This window comes from Nannobrachium achirus (genome assembly GCF_963921795.1).
Source record: "Nannobrachium achirus genome assembly, chromosome: 12".
NCBI classification, from domain to species: Eukaryota; Metazoa; Chordata; class Actinopteri; order Myctophiformes; family Myctophidae; genus Nannobrachium; species Nannobrachium achirus.
This window is the reverse complement of record NC_137832.1, coordinates 62811966-62828565: the sequence shown is the minus strand read 5'-3', so window position 1 is coordinate 62828565 and position 16600 is coordinate 62811966. Positions and strand designations below refer to the sequence as shown.

Sequence of the window (16600 nt, the reverse complement as noted above, 5' to 3'; positions counted from 1 at the left end):
GATCCCTGTGTTCAGTGGCGTCAGTTCAGAACAAGCTAAGGTATGGCAACATGACTGGTGTCACCAGGCATGTTGCCATACCTTAGCAACAGGCACGATGAAAAGTACATTTTTATTATTTCCCCCTGTAGCCAAGGTATGGCATTGGCAGCTGCATACCCCTGCCATACCCAATTGACGCCCCTGCCTGTGTTATGTCACGTGATTTCTTAGCTAACGGAAACTCAGATCGATGCAGAGAAAAGTTTGCTGGACCATTGGATCATTTTCCTTACTGTTGTTTAGCCACATGGATTATAGTTTTACGAGCCAGCAGACTGTTTGTTTATCAATGGAATATCTTTACGAGCCAGGAGTGCACTGGGGGGGAGGAGGTGACAGTGTATCAGGTAGGACCCTGGTTTTTTCCGTTTTTTTCATTGTGTGTCGTGTCGTATGGATGGATGTTGTTTTGCTGCGTGTGGCCAGGGGTGTCCCACCAAAATCTGGGCCCTGGCCACAAGGATTCACTGCGGGACCCCCATGATTGTTCTTCATAGGGGGGATTTCAAAAATAGCAGATGTACAAGCTCGCAGAGTGCCGCGCTGTGAGCTTGTAGATCTGCTATTTTTCAATAGCTAAAGTATAAAATAATTATGTCCCCTCCACCTTGGGCCCTAGTAGTGTAGGGTTTCCACTCGCACTCCCCCCTTGTGACACCCCTGTGTGTGTGCGCGTCCTCCTCTCCCACTATAAATACAGAGTGCCTTCACCTAAATACACTCAAATCTAAACAAATTCTACTGTCATCTCTAGGCTATCAATCAACTATCTAAACTCTAACTCTAACTATAAATATCCTATATTCAAATCTCAACCAGCCTCCCAACCGATCTTTTTTTTTTCTTTTTTCTCCTCAGCTGGCTAGCTGGCTAGCCTGGCTTGTCGCGTCTAAAACAGCTGCAGACTTTTTCTCCCTCTCTCTCTGTTGTATTTGGATTGCCTGATAACATGTATTTCAATGCAGTTTTTTGACCTTTTTTCTTCATTCACGTGAATGACCTGGTTCCCTTTGATGTTGCCCTACTGTATTAAGTCACAGGCAGCACGAGAGCACCATCAATTGTAAAACAATGAAAAGACTATAGAACGTTTATAAACGGGCTGGGCGGTAAATAGCTGGGCAAAATAGAACGTTTATAAACGTGCTGGGCGGCAGATGAGTTAAGGATGTGTGCTCTTTGTATTATAATTATTTAATCATTTTATGTGTCGTGTTAATGTCATGTATTTTTTTTTTGGTATGGTGTTGTATTCTCTTTTCTTTTCTTTTTATTTTCTTGTTTTGTCTGTAAGTAGTCTTTTTATTGTCAAGTATATGTTGTATTGTATGTCCAAAAAAAAGAGAAAAACTAAATAAACATATTGTTTAAAAAACAAAACACTGGTATATGGCATTGTGCCCTCTAGTATCTGTCCACAACTTTCCAACGTCCCATCGTGCGTTGCGCAGAAGTTGTGCGGCAGCTTCCGGAGTCGCAGCAGAGTGTGATCTACAAGCTCACAACGGTTGCATCTGCGACGCGACGTGAGCTTGTATGTCTGCTGTTCCCCGGAAGTGTCCCACAGATAATGCTACAGTATATTCTCGCGAAAACAGGTGGATACATTAAAGTAGTTAAGGGCTATACGAGGTGAAAGCAACAGGAAAATGAGAAAAAGGGCCAGAGGAGGAAGTTTGAGGAAAGATTTTTGGCGGCGCCGCCGTCTTCCTCCCTCCCTCCCTCCCTCACACACACACAGGGGCGTCACGGGGGGGGGGGGGGGGGGGGGGGAGTGGGACTGAGTTACTAGGGCCCAAGGTGGAGGGGCCTTAATTATATTGAACAATAGCAGATATACAAGCTCACAGTGCAGCACTGAGTGCCGCGCTGTGAGGTTGTAGATCTGCTATTTTTCAATAGTTAAAGCACAAAATAATGCGTAATAATGCGTTCCCAGTCTAAATGGGTTAAACACCCTCCTCCCCCTATGAAGAACATTCATGGGGGGCCCGCAGTGAATCCTTGTACCCAGGGCCCAGAATTTGGTGCGACACCCCTGCACACACACACACACACACACACACACACACACACACACACACACGCACGCACAAAACTGTCCGTTGTGGGGGCGGCCCGTACGCTGGCCTGTCGGAGGTTCAGCATGCGGCTAATTACGCGCGTTCTTTATGACACCAGAGCTAAACGGAGCCGAACGCACTCTGTTCTGTCTGAGAGCAATTAAAACCACAGGACGCCGGGATAATAGCGCTCTCTCTCTCTCTCTCTCTCTCTCTCTCTCTCTCTCTCTCTCTCTCTCTCTCTCTCTCTCTCTCTCTCTCTCTCTCTCTGTGATGTTCTAGTGTTCCTCTTCGTGCGTGCGTGCGTGCATGCGTGCGTGCGTGCATGCCTCATGCGTTTTCCCCAGATGCGAACTTTAAAGCAGTACTCAGCGGGGGAGGGAGGGGGAGGGGGGATGAGTCCAGGTGCAGAGTGCAGGTGGCTGAGACAGACCTGTCTGTCTCACTCCTTCATCCACTCCTCTCTCTCTCTCTCTCTCTCTCTCTCTCTCCTTCTATTTTTACCTCCCCCGCGTCTCCTCTGTTCCTGCCCTTGTTCTCTTTGCACTGTAGATCTTCATATCACAACATATCATGTGATATCTCTGCTGTCGGGGGGGGGGGCAAACCTCCCAACTCCAAGATGTTCATTTTCGGGGAAAATGAGCTCAAGGGGAGTTAGGAGGTTTTGACCGATGGGTCTTTTTTACTACTTTTCATTGGTTCAATATTATTTTAACCAACACATAGACTGACGTAATGGGTGTTCAATAGCACATATGAAAAAAAAGATAGGGCCAATCGGGTGGAGTTAGCTGGTTTGTCAGAAAGTGTGGAGTAGCCCTAGCCTGACACTCAGCCTGAATTGACATTTCGTTTCACTCCATTATTCAGTCTGAGGTTGCTCCCACCCAGGGCGATTGCTGGGATGGGCTTTGCCAAAGAAGCAGTCTTCTGTGATTGGTTCACCGTCTGACCAACACAACAGTAGCAAAGCAGATGACGTAGTGTTGTTATGTGGCTGGCTAGTGGGTAGCCTGTTGCTTGCTATTGCTACTTGCTAACAAAAGAAACAGGCAGAATGGGAGCACTACGAACTAGGAATCAAACACAACATAACATGCCTGCTACTGATGTTTCATAGCGAGATCGATACGATCGCATATTACTGAGACGGGCGACGCGATGCGCGGTAAGGTACGGCTGCGGCACTTGTTTACCCGGAAACGCACATGAGTTCTGGGAAAGCCCCACCCACGCTGATCACAAGACGCTGATTCACTACGCTGATTGAGACAGGGGTAACTGGAGGCAAAGATGGCGGCGGTTTCTGTGCTGCCGCGCAGATTTGCGGGGCGTGGGGAAAGTTCTTCGAATGGGAGTTACTTGTTCTTTGAACGGGCGTGAGAAAAGGTCTACGATAATGCTGGGCCTGGGATATAATAAAGAGAGAACCAGCGGCTCGCCGCTCCACTCGCATCCAACTTTGGGTTTGGGGTCTCAGCCGCAGACCGCCTCCAGTTACCCATGCCCAGGCGATATAACAGGGGATATGGGGATATATATATAGAGAGAGAGAGAACCAGGGGCACGGGGCGGCAGCCGTTCCACTCCTATCCGACTTTGGAGCCTTGGCGTGGGACGGCCGAGTGGCTCGTATCGCCGACCACCTCCACCCTCCGGGGACCCCTGGAGGTATCGCGGAGCTTCGGGGACGCCCTGGCGGCGCCGCGCTACACCCTGTGTAGCCGGGAAAATTACCCTTCTAACGGGGTGGCTCACGCACGGCGCCCGGGGACCATCATTCCGGATCGCGCCGCTGCGGAGGACCCCGCCACTGCAGCCCACTTCGGATAGGAGTGGATCGGCGGCCGCCCGTGCCCCTGCATGGTTCTCTCTCTATATATCCGCATGTCCCCCTGTTATGTTATATAGCCAGGGGTCCCTGGAGGTGGTCCACGGCAAGCGTGCCACTCGTCGGTCCGAGGCCGATCGAGGCGGCCCCAAAGTCGACCGCAGTAACATGAACCGCCGCGGCTGAACGTTCGGTAAAATGAGCCCCCCGACCCCCGTCCAAAATTCGCTGCATTAAGTAGTGTAATTACGGTAGAAACTGCGAGTGGAGTCGAATGCCCGGTAAAATGAGCCCCCGTCCAAAATTCGCTGCGCTTCAAGTAGTGTAATTACGGTAGAAACTGCGAGTGGAACGACTTGGTAGCTTTTCTCACGCCCATTCGAAGACCTCACGCTACGCCCATCACGCCACGCCCATTCGAAGACCTCACGCTACGCCCATCACGCCACGCCCATTCGAAGACCTCACGCCACGCCCATCTGCGCCCATCTGCGCAGCAGACTGCCCTCCAGTTAGTCATACTTGTGGTGATTCGCCGTACGGATTTTCGAACGAGCAAAGCCTCTTCAATGAGAGCAATGCTAGACCCCTGAATCGCCAAAACAAAAATTTAAAGAGGTGTGGCTAGCGATTCAGGGTCTGGAACTAGGTTAGGGTTAGGGTTAGCCCTAACCCTAACCCTAACCCAGATTTATGCAAAAAAATCTAAAACCTAAAAAAATGTGGTTTTGGCCAGACAGTGACGATATCGTATCATATCGTTGGTGTCGTCGGGGCATACACCTCTCATCCCCTTATTCAAACTTGTTTTGAGTTTTTTTCCCCCCGTCATAAATTAGCTTGATCATATACAGCGTCCCAAAAAAACATCACTAATAACAGATTTGCGCGCTCAAAACAAGCTTTGAGCTTGTAAATCTGCTACTTTTTGCTACTTTTGCATTCGAATCTTGAAAAGTAACTCTCTCCCTCCCTCTCTCCCTCCCCTCAGGGCGAGCGCTGTTCCTTCTCGGTACAGATGTGGTGCTACTTCCTGCGCGGCCTGCGCAGTGACCTGTGGCGCGTGCTGCCGGGTGGTGCTGCCCGGGCGCTGCTGGGACAGGTGCTGTGCCACACCCTCCAGCTGCTGGTGCAGAGATACGCCCGCGCCACGCCCTCCTACAAGAGACACCTGCAGATCAGGTAAAGATATATATACACGCCAGGCCCAGGACCTCCTGGGGGTCCCCCAAATCTATGTGTGATAGAAACCTTTTTCTTCTTTTTCATATTAACCAAACGATTTCGTGCCGCCGACATGAAAGTGTTAATTGTTCAGGGTGCCGGTCGCTTTCTCCGTCCGCGGCCAGTCTCTTATTTTGAAGGCCGGAAGTAGATCGAGCTCACAATTCCCACTTGACGATGTTCAAGATTCACCTGTGACTAGTTCCGGTCCAAAACGTAAACAATGATAGAAGATGGATGCCTTCGTGCTTGTGCTATTTTAGCGAGAATCCAATGCCATCCTTGGCATCAAAAGTGTTTTTTGGAGAAAATGGACTGTAAAGATGAGAAAGACCGTTAGTTTCTATGGGATGGGATCACTATTGTGTGCACGTGGATGCGCGATGATGATGAATCGGCGACTTCACCCGTGCCAGGGTTTTTCACCGGACCGAAGGTAGCCAGGCCAGCTTTACCGTATATACAGTATATTTCGCGCAACATTGCGGGATCGGCACTGTAGATACCTTTTAATATTTCGCGCTAATTGAGTTAACCACTTGAACACTAGTGTCCATATTTTTTTTAAGATTTGTTTTGGGGCTTTTTAAGCCTTTATTTGATAGGATAGTAGACTGATAGGAAATGGGGTGAGAGATGGGGAATAACATGTGGCAAAGGTCGTCTGGATCGGGAATCGAACCGGCGACGCCAGCAGGCATCATGGCCTAGTATGTGGTATGCGCCTTGACCACTAGGCCAGCGGGCGCCCCCCATATTGGAAAACTTTGGCCGAAAATAGCCTATCTACAAGTTTGGTGTAGAGGGGAAAAAAGAGCACACTAAGTACAGAGTGAAAGGTCAAGTTTAAGTATTGACGGTTCAAGTGGTTAAATATCTGAAAACACAAATTGACATGATCCAAAATACACTGATGATTGTGCTGTCAAACAATGAAACTATATGGAATTATCTATGAACAGGTTGTGGGGGTCCCTGCTTCATCTCTCTCTCAACTAAGGGGGATCCTTGGCCTGAAAACGTTGAAGACCTCTGCTGTAGGAGGTTTACACCCGACAGTGACGTTATACGTACACATATTTCCATTGTGGTTGTTTCTCATGTACAGCATACAGTATGTAGGTTATGTAGCGATGCATGAAATGTTGAATGATTGTGTGTGCATGTTTGTACTGTATGTATACCCAAGCACCCATTGGCGTAAGATGGTGTCCTTGTGGGAGAGAGTGTGGGTGAGGCACAAGGTGTCGGGTGCATCCATCCATTTTCAAACCGCGTATCCGGAATCGGATACCCTCAGGGGTAACAGTTCCAACAGACATTTCCAGGCTTCCCTCTCCCGATTATCCATTTCCTCCGGGAGGCGTTCCCAGGCCAGTGTGGAGATGCAGTCCCTTCATCTGGTCTTTGGTCTGCCACGGGGTCTCCTCCCAGTGGGACGTGCATCGAGGACCTTCCTAGGAAGGCGCTCGGGTGGCATCCGTACTAGATGCCCGAACCACCTAAGCTGACTCCTTTCCAAGTGTAGGAGCAGCGGTTCTACTCAAAGTCTCTCTCGGGTGACACCTTCTCACTTTATCTCTAAGGGAGATGCCAGCCACCCCGTCTGAGAAAAGTGCATGTTACATGAAACAGTGTTTCCCTATACTTGGAGTCTGGGCCTTGCCTTTGGGGGCGTGAGGTCTGTATGTTTATGGTGTACTGAGCTGTTTTCACTACTTTTGTGCGACACTATTGTATGATGAAGTTGGACATTAATTTACATAAAAACAAGATACAAGTTTTTTTTTTCTTGACAGCAATGACATCAGTACCGTATGTCTCTCTCGCTCTCTCTCTAGCTCTCTCTCCGATTGTGTTACAGTGTGTGTGTGTGTGTGTGTGTGTGTGTGTGTGTGTGTGTGTGTGTGTGTGTGTGTGTGTGTGTGTGTGTGTGTGTGTGTGTGTGTGTGTGTGTGTGTGTGTGTGTGTGAGATAAAGAAGGAGGGAGTTTGAGGATGATGAACAGTCCTCCTCATCGCAGCGAGGAAACAGTTTTATGGGCATTTAGACGTTAGAAGGGAGGACTTTAATGGTTGAAATGAAAAGCCAGCAGTTCCACTGCAGCAGCTCTGTGCTGGGAGGGGAGGCTCTGTGCTGGGAGGGGAGGCTCTGTGCTGGGAGGGGAGGCTAACCGCACCATGACGGCGGCCCGTCCTGATTGGGGATGGGATGGGACGATACGCGATATTATCGTTTATCGTGATAAAAAAAAACGCTTAAACCCGTTTTTAGCCTGGGAGTTTTGAGCAATTTGCATGAAACATTCTACACCCAATCTAAGGACCTTTATCTAACATGCCTATGAAGTGCACAATTTATTTTTAAATAATATTAACCCTTTTTGTGCCTATCCCGAACAAGTCCGGCTTTTTTCAATACAATACAATATTTTTATGCTATTTTACTTACCCTGAGCTGCTTGTAGAGATGTGGGTGGTCCTGGCTCGTCCTACGCTTCCCAACGACCGAGTCTAGATGGTCCGACGATTTATTCCATTGAAAATGGTTTAGAATAAAGTTTAGAGCCCCCCCAAAAAAACTCAATCTATACTGTCGGCGGCGCAACGTATTCCGGGGTGCCGATCCCGATCTAGTCCGGCTTTTTTAATAAAATGAATGAATTAATCGGAGGCCTCAACAAAGCCCCGGTCTAAATGTCCATCCAGGCCCGGGGCCGCGATTCTGTTTACATCGGCCCGCGAGAGGGTAACGCCGCCGCATCGCGCCGCCGAATCCAATACAAAGTCACATCTTTGGAGCTCATTTTTCTTATCGTAGCGGGAAAGTTTTATTTACGGCTAAATCGCCAAAAATCAATCTTCTAAATGAGTGTTAGCCTATAGCAATCCTGTAGCCATCTTCATCCGGGTCTTTTTCATCACATGCACAAACGTGACCACGCACGTCACTGCTACGTGAGTCCCTGTATGTTGCAACGCTCCTCTATGGAGTGGACCCTGGCCACTCAACAGACTTTGGCGCCCCCAAGTGGCCCGGCACAGTATGAGTTAATCTATCTATAAATGCGACAAATCTCTGTCTGTCTGTGTGTATGTAATATCGTTTACAGCGAGGCACTGTGACAGTTATATACATATCTTGGAGCCATCTTCACCGCTGATGGAAATGCCCGAAACTCACTTGCCCTACATGTAAAAGAGAAGACAAAGCACTTAAACAAACTGATAATCTTCCTGTCCACAAACTATGATGCCCCATTTTCTGTAAAACGTAAGGTTTTTGAGGCTGCCTTTTCATCAGCTATTTTGTATGGGTGTGAGTGAGGCTTGGTTACAAGTTCCCTTAAAGTCTGTTGAAACTCTCTACATGACTGGAGTGAAATCCCTACTTGGGGTGAGGGTTACTACACCTAACTTAACCTGCTTGTTGGAAGCAGGGCTTCCTTCATTGCAAGCCTTAGTGAGAGAAAAGCAGACCAGGTTCTTCAACAAGATACAGCAGCGTAATGGCATGCTTGATGACCCCTTGTGGTATGTTCTTCAACTGCTAAAGAAGGAGAACCAAGTCATGTATTCTCATATATCTGAGATAATGGAGAAACAAGATCATATTACATTCTTTTACATGTAGGGCAAGTGAGTTTAAGTGATAATGTCCTTTATCGAGGACAATGCATCCACATGCATTTATGTTGTGGGTGACATGAATGCAGATATTTCTGATATGAACTCATCTTTTGCTAAACATTTAAAGCAGTTCTGCACTGACAGTGGCATGATTCTCTCCAGTAAGTTGTTGTTGCCTGAAGACAGCTACACTTATATTAGTGAGGCATGGCACACAACTTCTTGGTTGGATCATTGCATATGTACAGCTGATGCACATGACTCCATACAGAGTATGAGAATTAACTATGAGTTTGCCACTACAGATCATATACCCTTTTCTTTTTCTGTAAATATGGGTCAGGTACCTACACTATTGCCTGTGGACAGTAATATGAGTGCTGGGAGGATCGATTGGTCTAACTTAAGTGAGGAGGACATTAGTGAGTACCATCGACACTCTAACACCTTGTTAAATAACATTTTTCTGCCAAGAGATGCTGCTGTGTGCAGTGATGTTAATTGTAAGAATCCTCAACATAGCACTGATCTATGTACACTGTATGACAGCATTGTAGAGTCCCTCCTTATGTCCAGCAGGCCCTTGTATAAACAGAGGACTAAGATATACAAGGCTAAGCCAGGCTGGAATCAGTATGTGGGTGAACTTCATGCTGAGGCTAGAAGGGTTTTCAAAGCTTGGGTTGAGTCAGGCAGACAAAAACATGGTCCTTTATTTGAACATAAAAAACGTGCAAATGCAAATTTTAAATATGCTTTGCGTTTCATTAAAAAAAACGAAAATACAATGAGGGCAGATTCTCTTGCAAAGAAGCTACAAAAATGTGAAACAAATGAATTCTGGAAAGAAATTAAAGTATTAAATAACTGTAAAACGTCCTTGCCTACCAATATTGATGGGGCAACTGGCCCAGAGGAGATTGCTCAGTTGTGGCAGAATCATTATTATGAGCTGTTCAATTGTGTGCAAAGCAACTCCTTCATTGTGGGCAACATTGCTGAGAATGAGAACGTGACAGTCTCCCCACAAGAAATCTATGATGCAGTCAGGATGCTCAAAGACAATAAGGCGTGTGGCTTGGACAAAATATCTGCTGAGCATCTAAAATATGCAGGTAGAAAACTCTGTCCATTACTTGCCATCTGCTTTACTGGGTTTTTAACTCATGGCATTTTACCAAATTCTATTTTATCAGTGGTTCTAGTGCCGATTATAAAGGATAAATCTGGAAAACTGAATAGCTCGGATAACTACAGACCAATAGCCCTGGCCAGTATCTTATCTAAGGTTTTGGAGAGGACTATACTGAACAGATTGGAAAAGTTTGTCCTTATCTCGGACAACCAGTTTGGTTTTAAACCTAAACATGGTACAGATATGTGTATATTTGCCTTAAAGGAAATTTTAGATTTATATAATGGGCATAATACAACCATTTTTTCATGTTTTATTGATCTATCTAAAGCCTTTGACCGTGTCAATCACGAGAAATTGTTCCAAAAACTATATAACAGAGGGGTTCCTACAGTTCTAATAAGAATCCTGGCTTTTTGGTACGCACATCAGACAATGTGTGTTAGATGGGGTAACTGTGTGTCTGCACATTTCACTGTAAACAATGGCGTTAGACAGGGAAGTATTTTATCCCCTATGCTATTCAATTTATATATGGATGATTTATCTAAGAAGCTGAACAGCTGTGACACAGGGTGTCGGGTTGGTAATACTATTATCAACCACCTGATGTATGCGGATGATTTGGTTATCCTCTGTCCATATAGTGCTGGCCTTCAACAGCTACTGAGGGTCTGCTCTCAATATGGTTTAGATTTTGACATAATGTACAATGCAAAGAAGAGTAACATTATGATTATAAGAAGTAAGGAAGACAGTAAACTGTCATTTCCTGTCTTCTTTCTGTCTGGTACTGCCCTCAAGGTCTGTGATGAGGTCAAGTACTTAGGCCATTATCTAACAAATGACCTATCTGATGATAGGGACATCTACAGGCAACGTAGAATGTTATATGCACAAGCTAACATGATTGTTCGTAAGTTTAGCATGTGTTCAGCTTCTGTGAAGTCTACACTGTTTAAAGCTTTTTGTACACCTATGTATACTGCCCACTTGTGGCGGCGCTACAGAAAGAGCAGTATGCATAAACTCAATGTAGCCTATAATGATGGCATGCGACTGCTGCTTAGAGTACCACGATGCAGCAGTGCAAGTGAAATGTTTGTAAATATTGGTGTACCCACCTGCTCCGCTGTTTTGCGGAACCTCATGTACAAATGTATGTGTAGGCTGTCTGACTCTGCTAACAGTGTAATTTTAACCTTGACAAACCCTTTACTGAGCTCGGTCAGGTTTGTTTCTAAATTGTGGAACCATTGGCGTGTAAGCTTGTATAATCATTTATGATTTTATGTGGACTATGTCCACCCTTGTTTGTATTTGTATGTTACTTTTATGTTTTTATGTTGCTATGGATCAAGTGTCCTTAATAAAGTTTGATTGATTGATTGATTGACCGAAGGGACATGATTCATAAACTGCAATCCAAGGAGGGAACAAGATATAGGACATACCAAGCCATCAACCCAGATTTATCTGTCCATCCACTCTACACAAGCACCAGCAGTACACCTTACATTGAGGACTATTTGAGGATAACCTTTACACGGTTTCGGTTGTCCTCTCATAGACTGCGTGTGGAGATGGGAAGGTGGAGTCGCATACCAACTGAACAGCGTACATGCCAATGTGAGACTGGTATACAAAATGAACAGCATATACTAGTGTGTTCCCTCACACAGGACATCAGAAGAAAGTATGGACTTGAGTTTGATGATCTGAGCTCACTCTTTGCGGCAACTAACAGAGAAACTTTGCGTATGCTGCATGCCTGCCTGTCACTTTTGGAGCAACAGAAAGTTTCGGTTGTTTGATTCAAGGGATTTTGTGTTTTGTGTTGTTTTTTAATGTATTGTAATTTGTACTTTTTCAAGTTTTTTATTAATGGGTTTTCGATTATTGTTTGGACCCAATGTTTTATACAATTGTGTCAATAAATTAAACTAAACTAATCCGCGTATCTCGAGAACCGTTCGTCCCACCGGCTTCAGATTCGGCACGCACGTTCCCCGCCGCGGCGCGGAGTGCAGTGCCGGGCCTCGACCCGACCCGAAGCACGTTTTTTTCTGACCGAACCGGCGCAAAACGTTCGGAATCTCCTTATGCGGAGCTGATTGTTGACATCAGGCTGTTCCGGAGGAAATCTGCGCAAGCGCTGACTCATTGTGACATCACTTCATAATAAGCTCTGACATCACGTACGCCACATGAGTCAACAAAAAATCTCTGTGAATGTATATGTATGTATGTAATCCGCGTATCTCGAGAACCGTTCTTCCCACCGGCACGCGCGTTCTCCAGATATGGGCATAAAATGAATGCCCGAATGCGGAGCTGATGTCTGACATCAGAGTTTTCCGCAACCGGTACTGTGTGTGCAGAGATCTCCATATATGGGCATAAGGGGATAAAGGCAAACAGATGGTCAAAACGGGTCCTATGACAACAGGTATATTGGGGTTTGCATTAAAGGGTGGGGACAAAGGCAAACAGATGGTCAAAACGTGTCCTATGACAACAGGTATATTGGGGTTTGCATTAAATGGTGGGGCATTCATGGGGTCCGCTCCAAAAAAGAAAATAAAAGAGACAAAGACAAACATAAGACAAGCAACAAAGCGTGGGACTGGGAGGATGACTTGAATAATGCAGATTTAAGCAGGCTGTGTATTCTGCTTAAAGAAGAAACAAACAAAAAGCGACAGAGATCTCATATATGGGCATAAAATGGACGCAGATAAACAGATATCTCCATATACGGGCATAAAGGGACACAGACAGACAGATACAGAGATCTCATATATGGGCATAAAATGGACGCAGATAAACAGATATCTCCATATACGGGCATAAAGGGACACAGACAGACAGATACAGATATCTCCATATATGGGCATATATGGGCATAAAATTGACCCAGACCTATATCTGCAGTGATCTCATGGACATAAAATGAACGCCGACAGACAGACAGATACAGATATCTCCATATATGGGCATAAATGGACACAGGCAAACAGATGGTCAAAACGGGTCCTATGACAACAGGTATAATGTGGTTTGCATTAAAGGGCGGGGCATTCATTCCCTATTTACATCGTTCCCGAGTTGGCAAATAGCTGCAAGCAGCGATTAAAGTGGCCAAAAACACCTAAAATCATGAACACAGCCTGCGATGTGCGTGAAATCTTGCAAGCACATTCCCACTAGGTCAAGGAACAGATGCCAACCTCCTCACATTGGCCTGTTATAGCGCCACCAGCGGGTCAACTTTTGCATAACACGTTTTTGGAACAAATGGCGAGGAGAGCACTGCCTGCGATCTTGACATTTTGTACTTTTATAGCCATTGTTTTTTGGCTTGAAGCGAGCCCACAATTGTTTCGAAGGAACAATATTTTCTAGTTTATCGTGATATCGTCCTCCGTCATGCACTGAGATCAATTCACCTTTTATTTGCCGAGCTACATATCCGGTACCACTTAAACCCTGTATAATTGGTGAAAGGTACTTAAAATATACATACTTGATACAGCATTTTTTTCACTTCCTATCAAATGTCTTTGCCAAAAAATAGCCAATCTACAAGCTCACAACGCGTCGCCTTGCGACACGGAACGCTTTATGAACTTGTAAATCTGCTATTTTTTGGCAAATGTTCCGCCCCAGGATAAAGGATTTTGATTATCGCGATAATATCATAAATGGCGATTTCTTTTGTCACAATCATCGTGATATGACATTTTCTTATCGTCCCATCCCTAGTCCTGATTGGCCCGTGGTGTTCGTACAGCCTGTCATGATGATGATGATGTCATGGCGTTCTGTTGAAGACGTGCTTCTCAAACTTTTTCCATACCAAGGAGCCACGGCATTTAAGCCACGGACCACCATTTAAGCCACGGACCACCATTTAAGCCACGGACCACCATTTAAGCCACGGACCACCATTTGAGCCACGGACCACCATTTGAGCCACGGACCACCATTTGACGAGAATTTGCCTCTCAGACCCAAAACCATTTTGTCCACAATTCCATGCTGTATTCATGTGGTGCCTTAGGAGAGATAAATGGCACACGTTGACCAAAATAAATACAAAATCCACGTTCTTTAATTGTGTGGACTTATTGTAAATCCCCAGCTAAAGTAGCTAAGCATCACGATCATTTTTAACTCCTTTATCCATTTATACGTTTCACATCTGCTGTTGTTGATAAATTATTTGAAAAATCTTTTGATCAGTGCTTTTTTTTTTACACAAAACAGTTTCAGATGGGGGTCCGCAGCCCAAATACATATCAATTTGGGGGTCCCTGACATGTGGGAAAAAAAGAGCAGACCAAGTCAAGTTTACCAAGTATGGAGGGTTCTCGTGAATGTCTGAAATTACGCATAAACGAAGCAAGTCTATGAAGCCACCTGTGAAATAGTTGAATCTGCAACACAATCTATTATCTCTATTGATAGATAGATAGATAGATAGATAGATAGATAGATAGATAGATATCTTTATTATCCCACGGGGGAAATTCAGTTGCCCAGAGGCAGCACAGCAGTTAAAGGGATATTTCACTTTCAAAAAAACTTTTGGTCATTTTATCATCTAATCAGGCTTTTATGAACACCCTGAGCAGTTTTTAAGTTGCTTTATTCAATATTTATATATATTTGATGTAAATGTTATCAGGCCTTCCTCCTCCAGGGCCGCTTCCCATACAAATAGATAGATTCATTAAAAACGCCCATAATTTTTTCTGGTGACTCATAATACCCTCCTAGTACGTGAACAGGCCGTGTTTTCTCGATCATTCATTTATTTTTAATAATTCTTTGGGAAATTGGAAAAAATGTAATACAAAAAAATATTATTAAAAATAAATGAAAAAAGTTATTGAAAAAACACGGCCTGCTCACATATTAGGATGGTATTATGAGTCACCAGAAAAAATAATGTGTGTTTTTTTAATGAATCTATCATGGTTAAAATGAAGTTTGAAGTTACAATGGGTGTGTGTGGGGAGAGGCCCTGGGCCTGGAGGGCCTGGTAACATTTACATCAAATATCTAAATATTGAATCAAGCAAATTAAAAACTGTTCAGGGTGTTCAGTTTTTTTTAAAGTGGACTATCCCTTTAAGGTTACAAGTTACAGAGAAGTAAGAAAAAGAAAAAGAGTACTGTAGTGTACAGTTCAAAGGGCAAGCACAAAAAAGATAAATAAAACATAAAGTGTCGAAAGCTATTGCAAAAAAAAGAAGAAGAATATATACATAAAGTGACCACAAAACACAAAATCATAAGTGACACGTCACACACACAAAAAAGCTATACTCAAAGCATAACTTAACAAACAGTGCCAAACAAAAGAGTGCACATAACAGTCACTGCTAGTCAATGCAGTCATGCAACACAAGTATCACACCGCCATATCAACACTGCAATAACACACAGTACAACCAACACAACCCAATAGTGCAGGGCCAGAAAAAAAGTGACCAAAGTCAGTGCAAATAAGTCAAGAATATATATATATATTTTTCCTTTTAAAGCAATAATGGGAGCCACAGCAAGACGCCACAGCAACCCTCTCAGGGAAAAGTACGTTAGAGGTCAGAGTCAGTACAACTTTTGTTCCAGTAGTGCAAGGTAACAGTTGTCCTAGGTAATCCTATTAGGCCTTGGCAAACGACCATCATGAGTCTCGTTGTATTGCTTGAGAGCGACCGGCACAAAGGACTATTGGACTATTGTTGGTGATGATGATGTCACCTTTGGGAATAGGGATGCTCTGTTTAGTCTCTCTCTCTCTCTCTCTCTCTCCCTCCCTCTCCCTCTCTCCCTCCCTACACACTCTTCTGTTATTCCCATGTCTCCCAGCCAACTAATTATCAGAAGAGGTTGTCGGGGTTCAGCTTGACTTGTCGCCAGAAGTTGCTAAACCACGTTGAGACGGCATGGTGTGATGGCGATCATTACGTCATAAACATTGCATCATTACTTAGACTGGCCGTCTTGAGCAAGAGTCAAATTGGACTGGCCTGAAGTTAGTTAGTTTTAGATTTGTGGCTGAGGTCACCGGTGTGTGCGTGTCAAAGAAAATAGCTTTTGCGTTATTTTGTAGGGAAAATGTGTGGATTTGAATGTTTTTCCACACATGCAGGCAGATTATGTTTTTTTAAAGGGGCCCCCAACATTTTTTTCTTGTTTTTTGGTCTTCCCAGTGTCTCTACAGTCCAAAAAAACAATTCTTTAACTCTAAGCCTTGCCTTTCATTTCAGTGATTTTCTGAATGGGCGTGTCTGAACGGTACTGATTTCCTATTGGGCCCCCTTGAGAAGGGGGCGGTACTTTTTGGGAAGGTATATTCTATTGAGACTATACAGTATATACCGGTATATGAGGTGGAACCATGATGTAAAGTGGTGCTAAAATTGGAACGATACAGAGAAGATTACGATTGATTCTAGTCTACATGGTTCTCATCGTGGTTCTCTAATATTCTCTGTGTCGTTCCAATTTTAGCCGAAAGACAGCGCCCCGTTGCCAACAAAGGGCATTTTGGTATTGTATCTGAAACGGCTTGGAATTAGAGACAGACAGAACATGAAATGTCAGTATCCGAGTGGTTGTTTAGGCTAAAAGCTGTATAAAAACTTATTATGGACCAATA

At 44.6% G+C, this 16600-nt stretch overlaps 1 protein-coding gene across 1 annotated transcript in view; it reads left to right on the top strand.

Moving 5' to 3' along the window:
• The window catches only part of kiaa0825 (KIAA0825 ortholog), a gene marked incomplete at both ends in the record, with an annotated part of 289583 nt that overhangs the window by 93222 nt on the left and 179761 nt on the right, over positions 1-16600 (top strand). Inside the window, 1 exon segment of the mRNA XM_080738825.1 lies at positions 4931-5121. Coding sequence (XP_080594951.1) covers positions 4931-5121 — 191 coding nt within the window.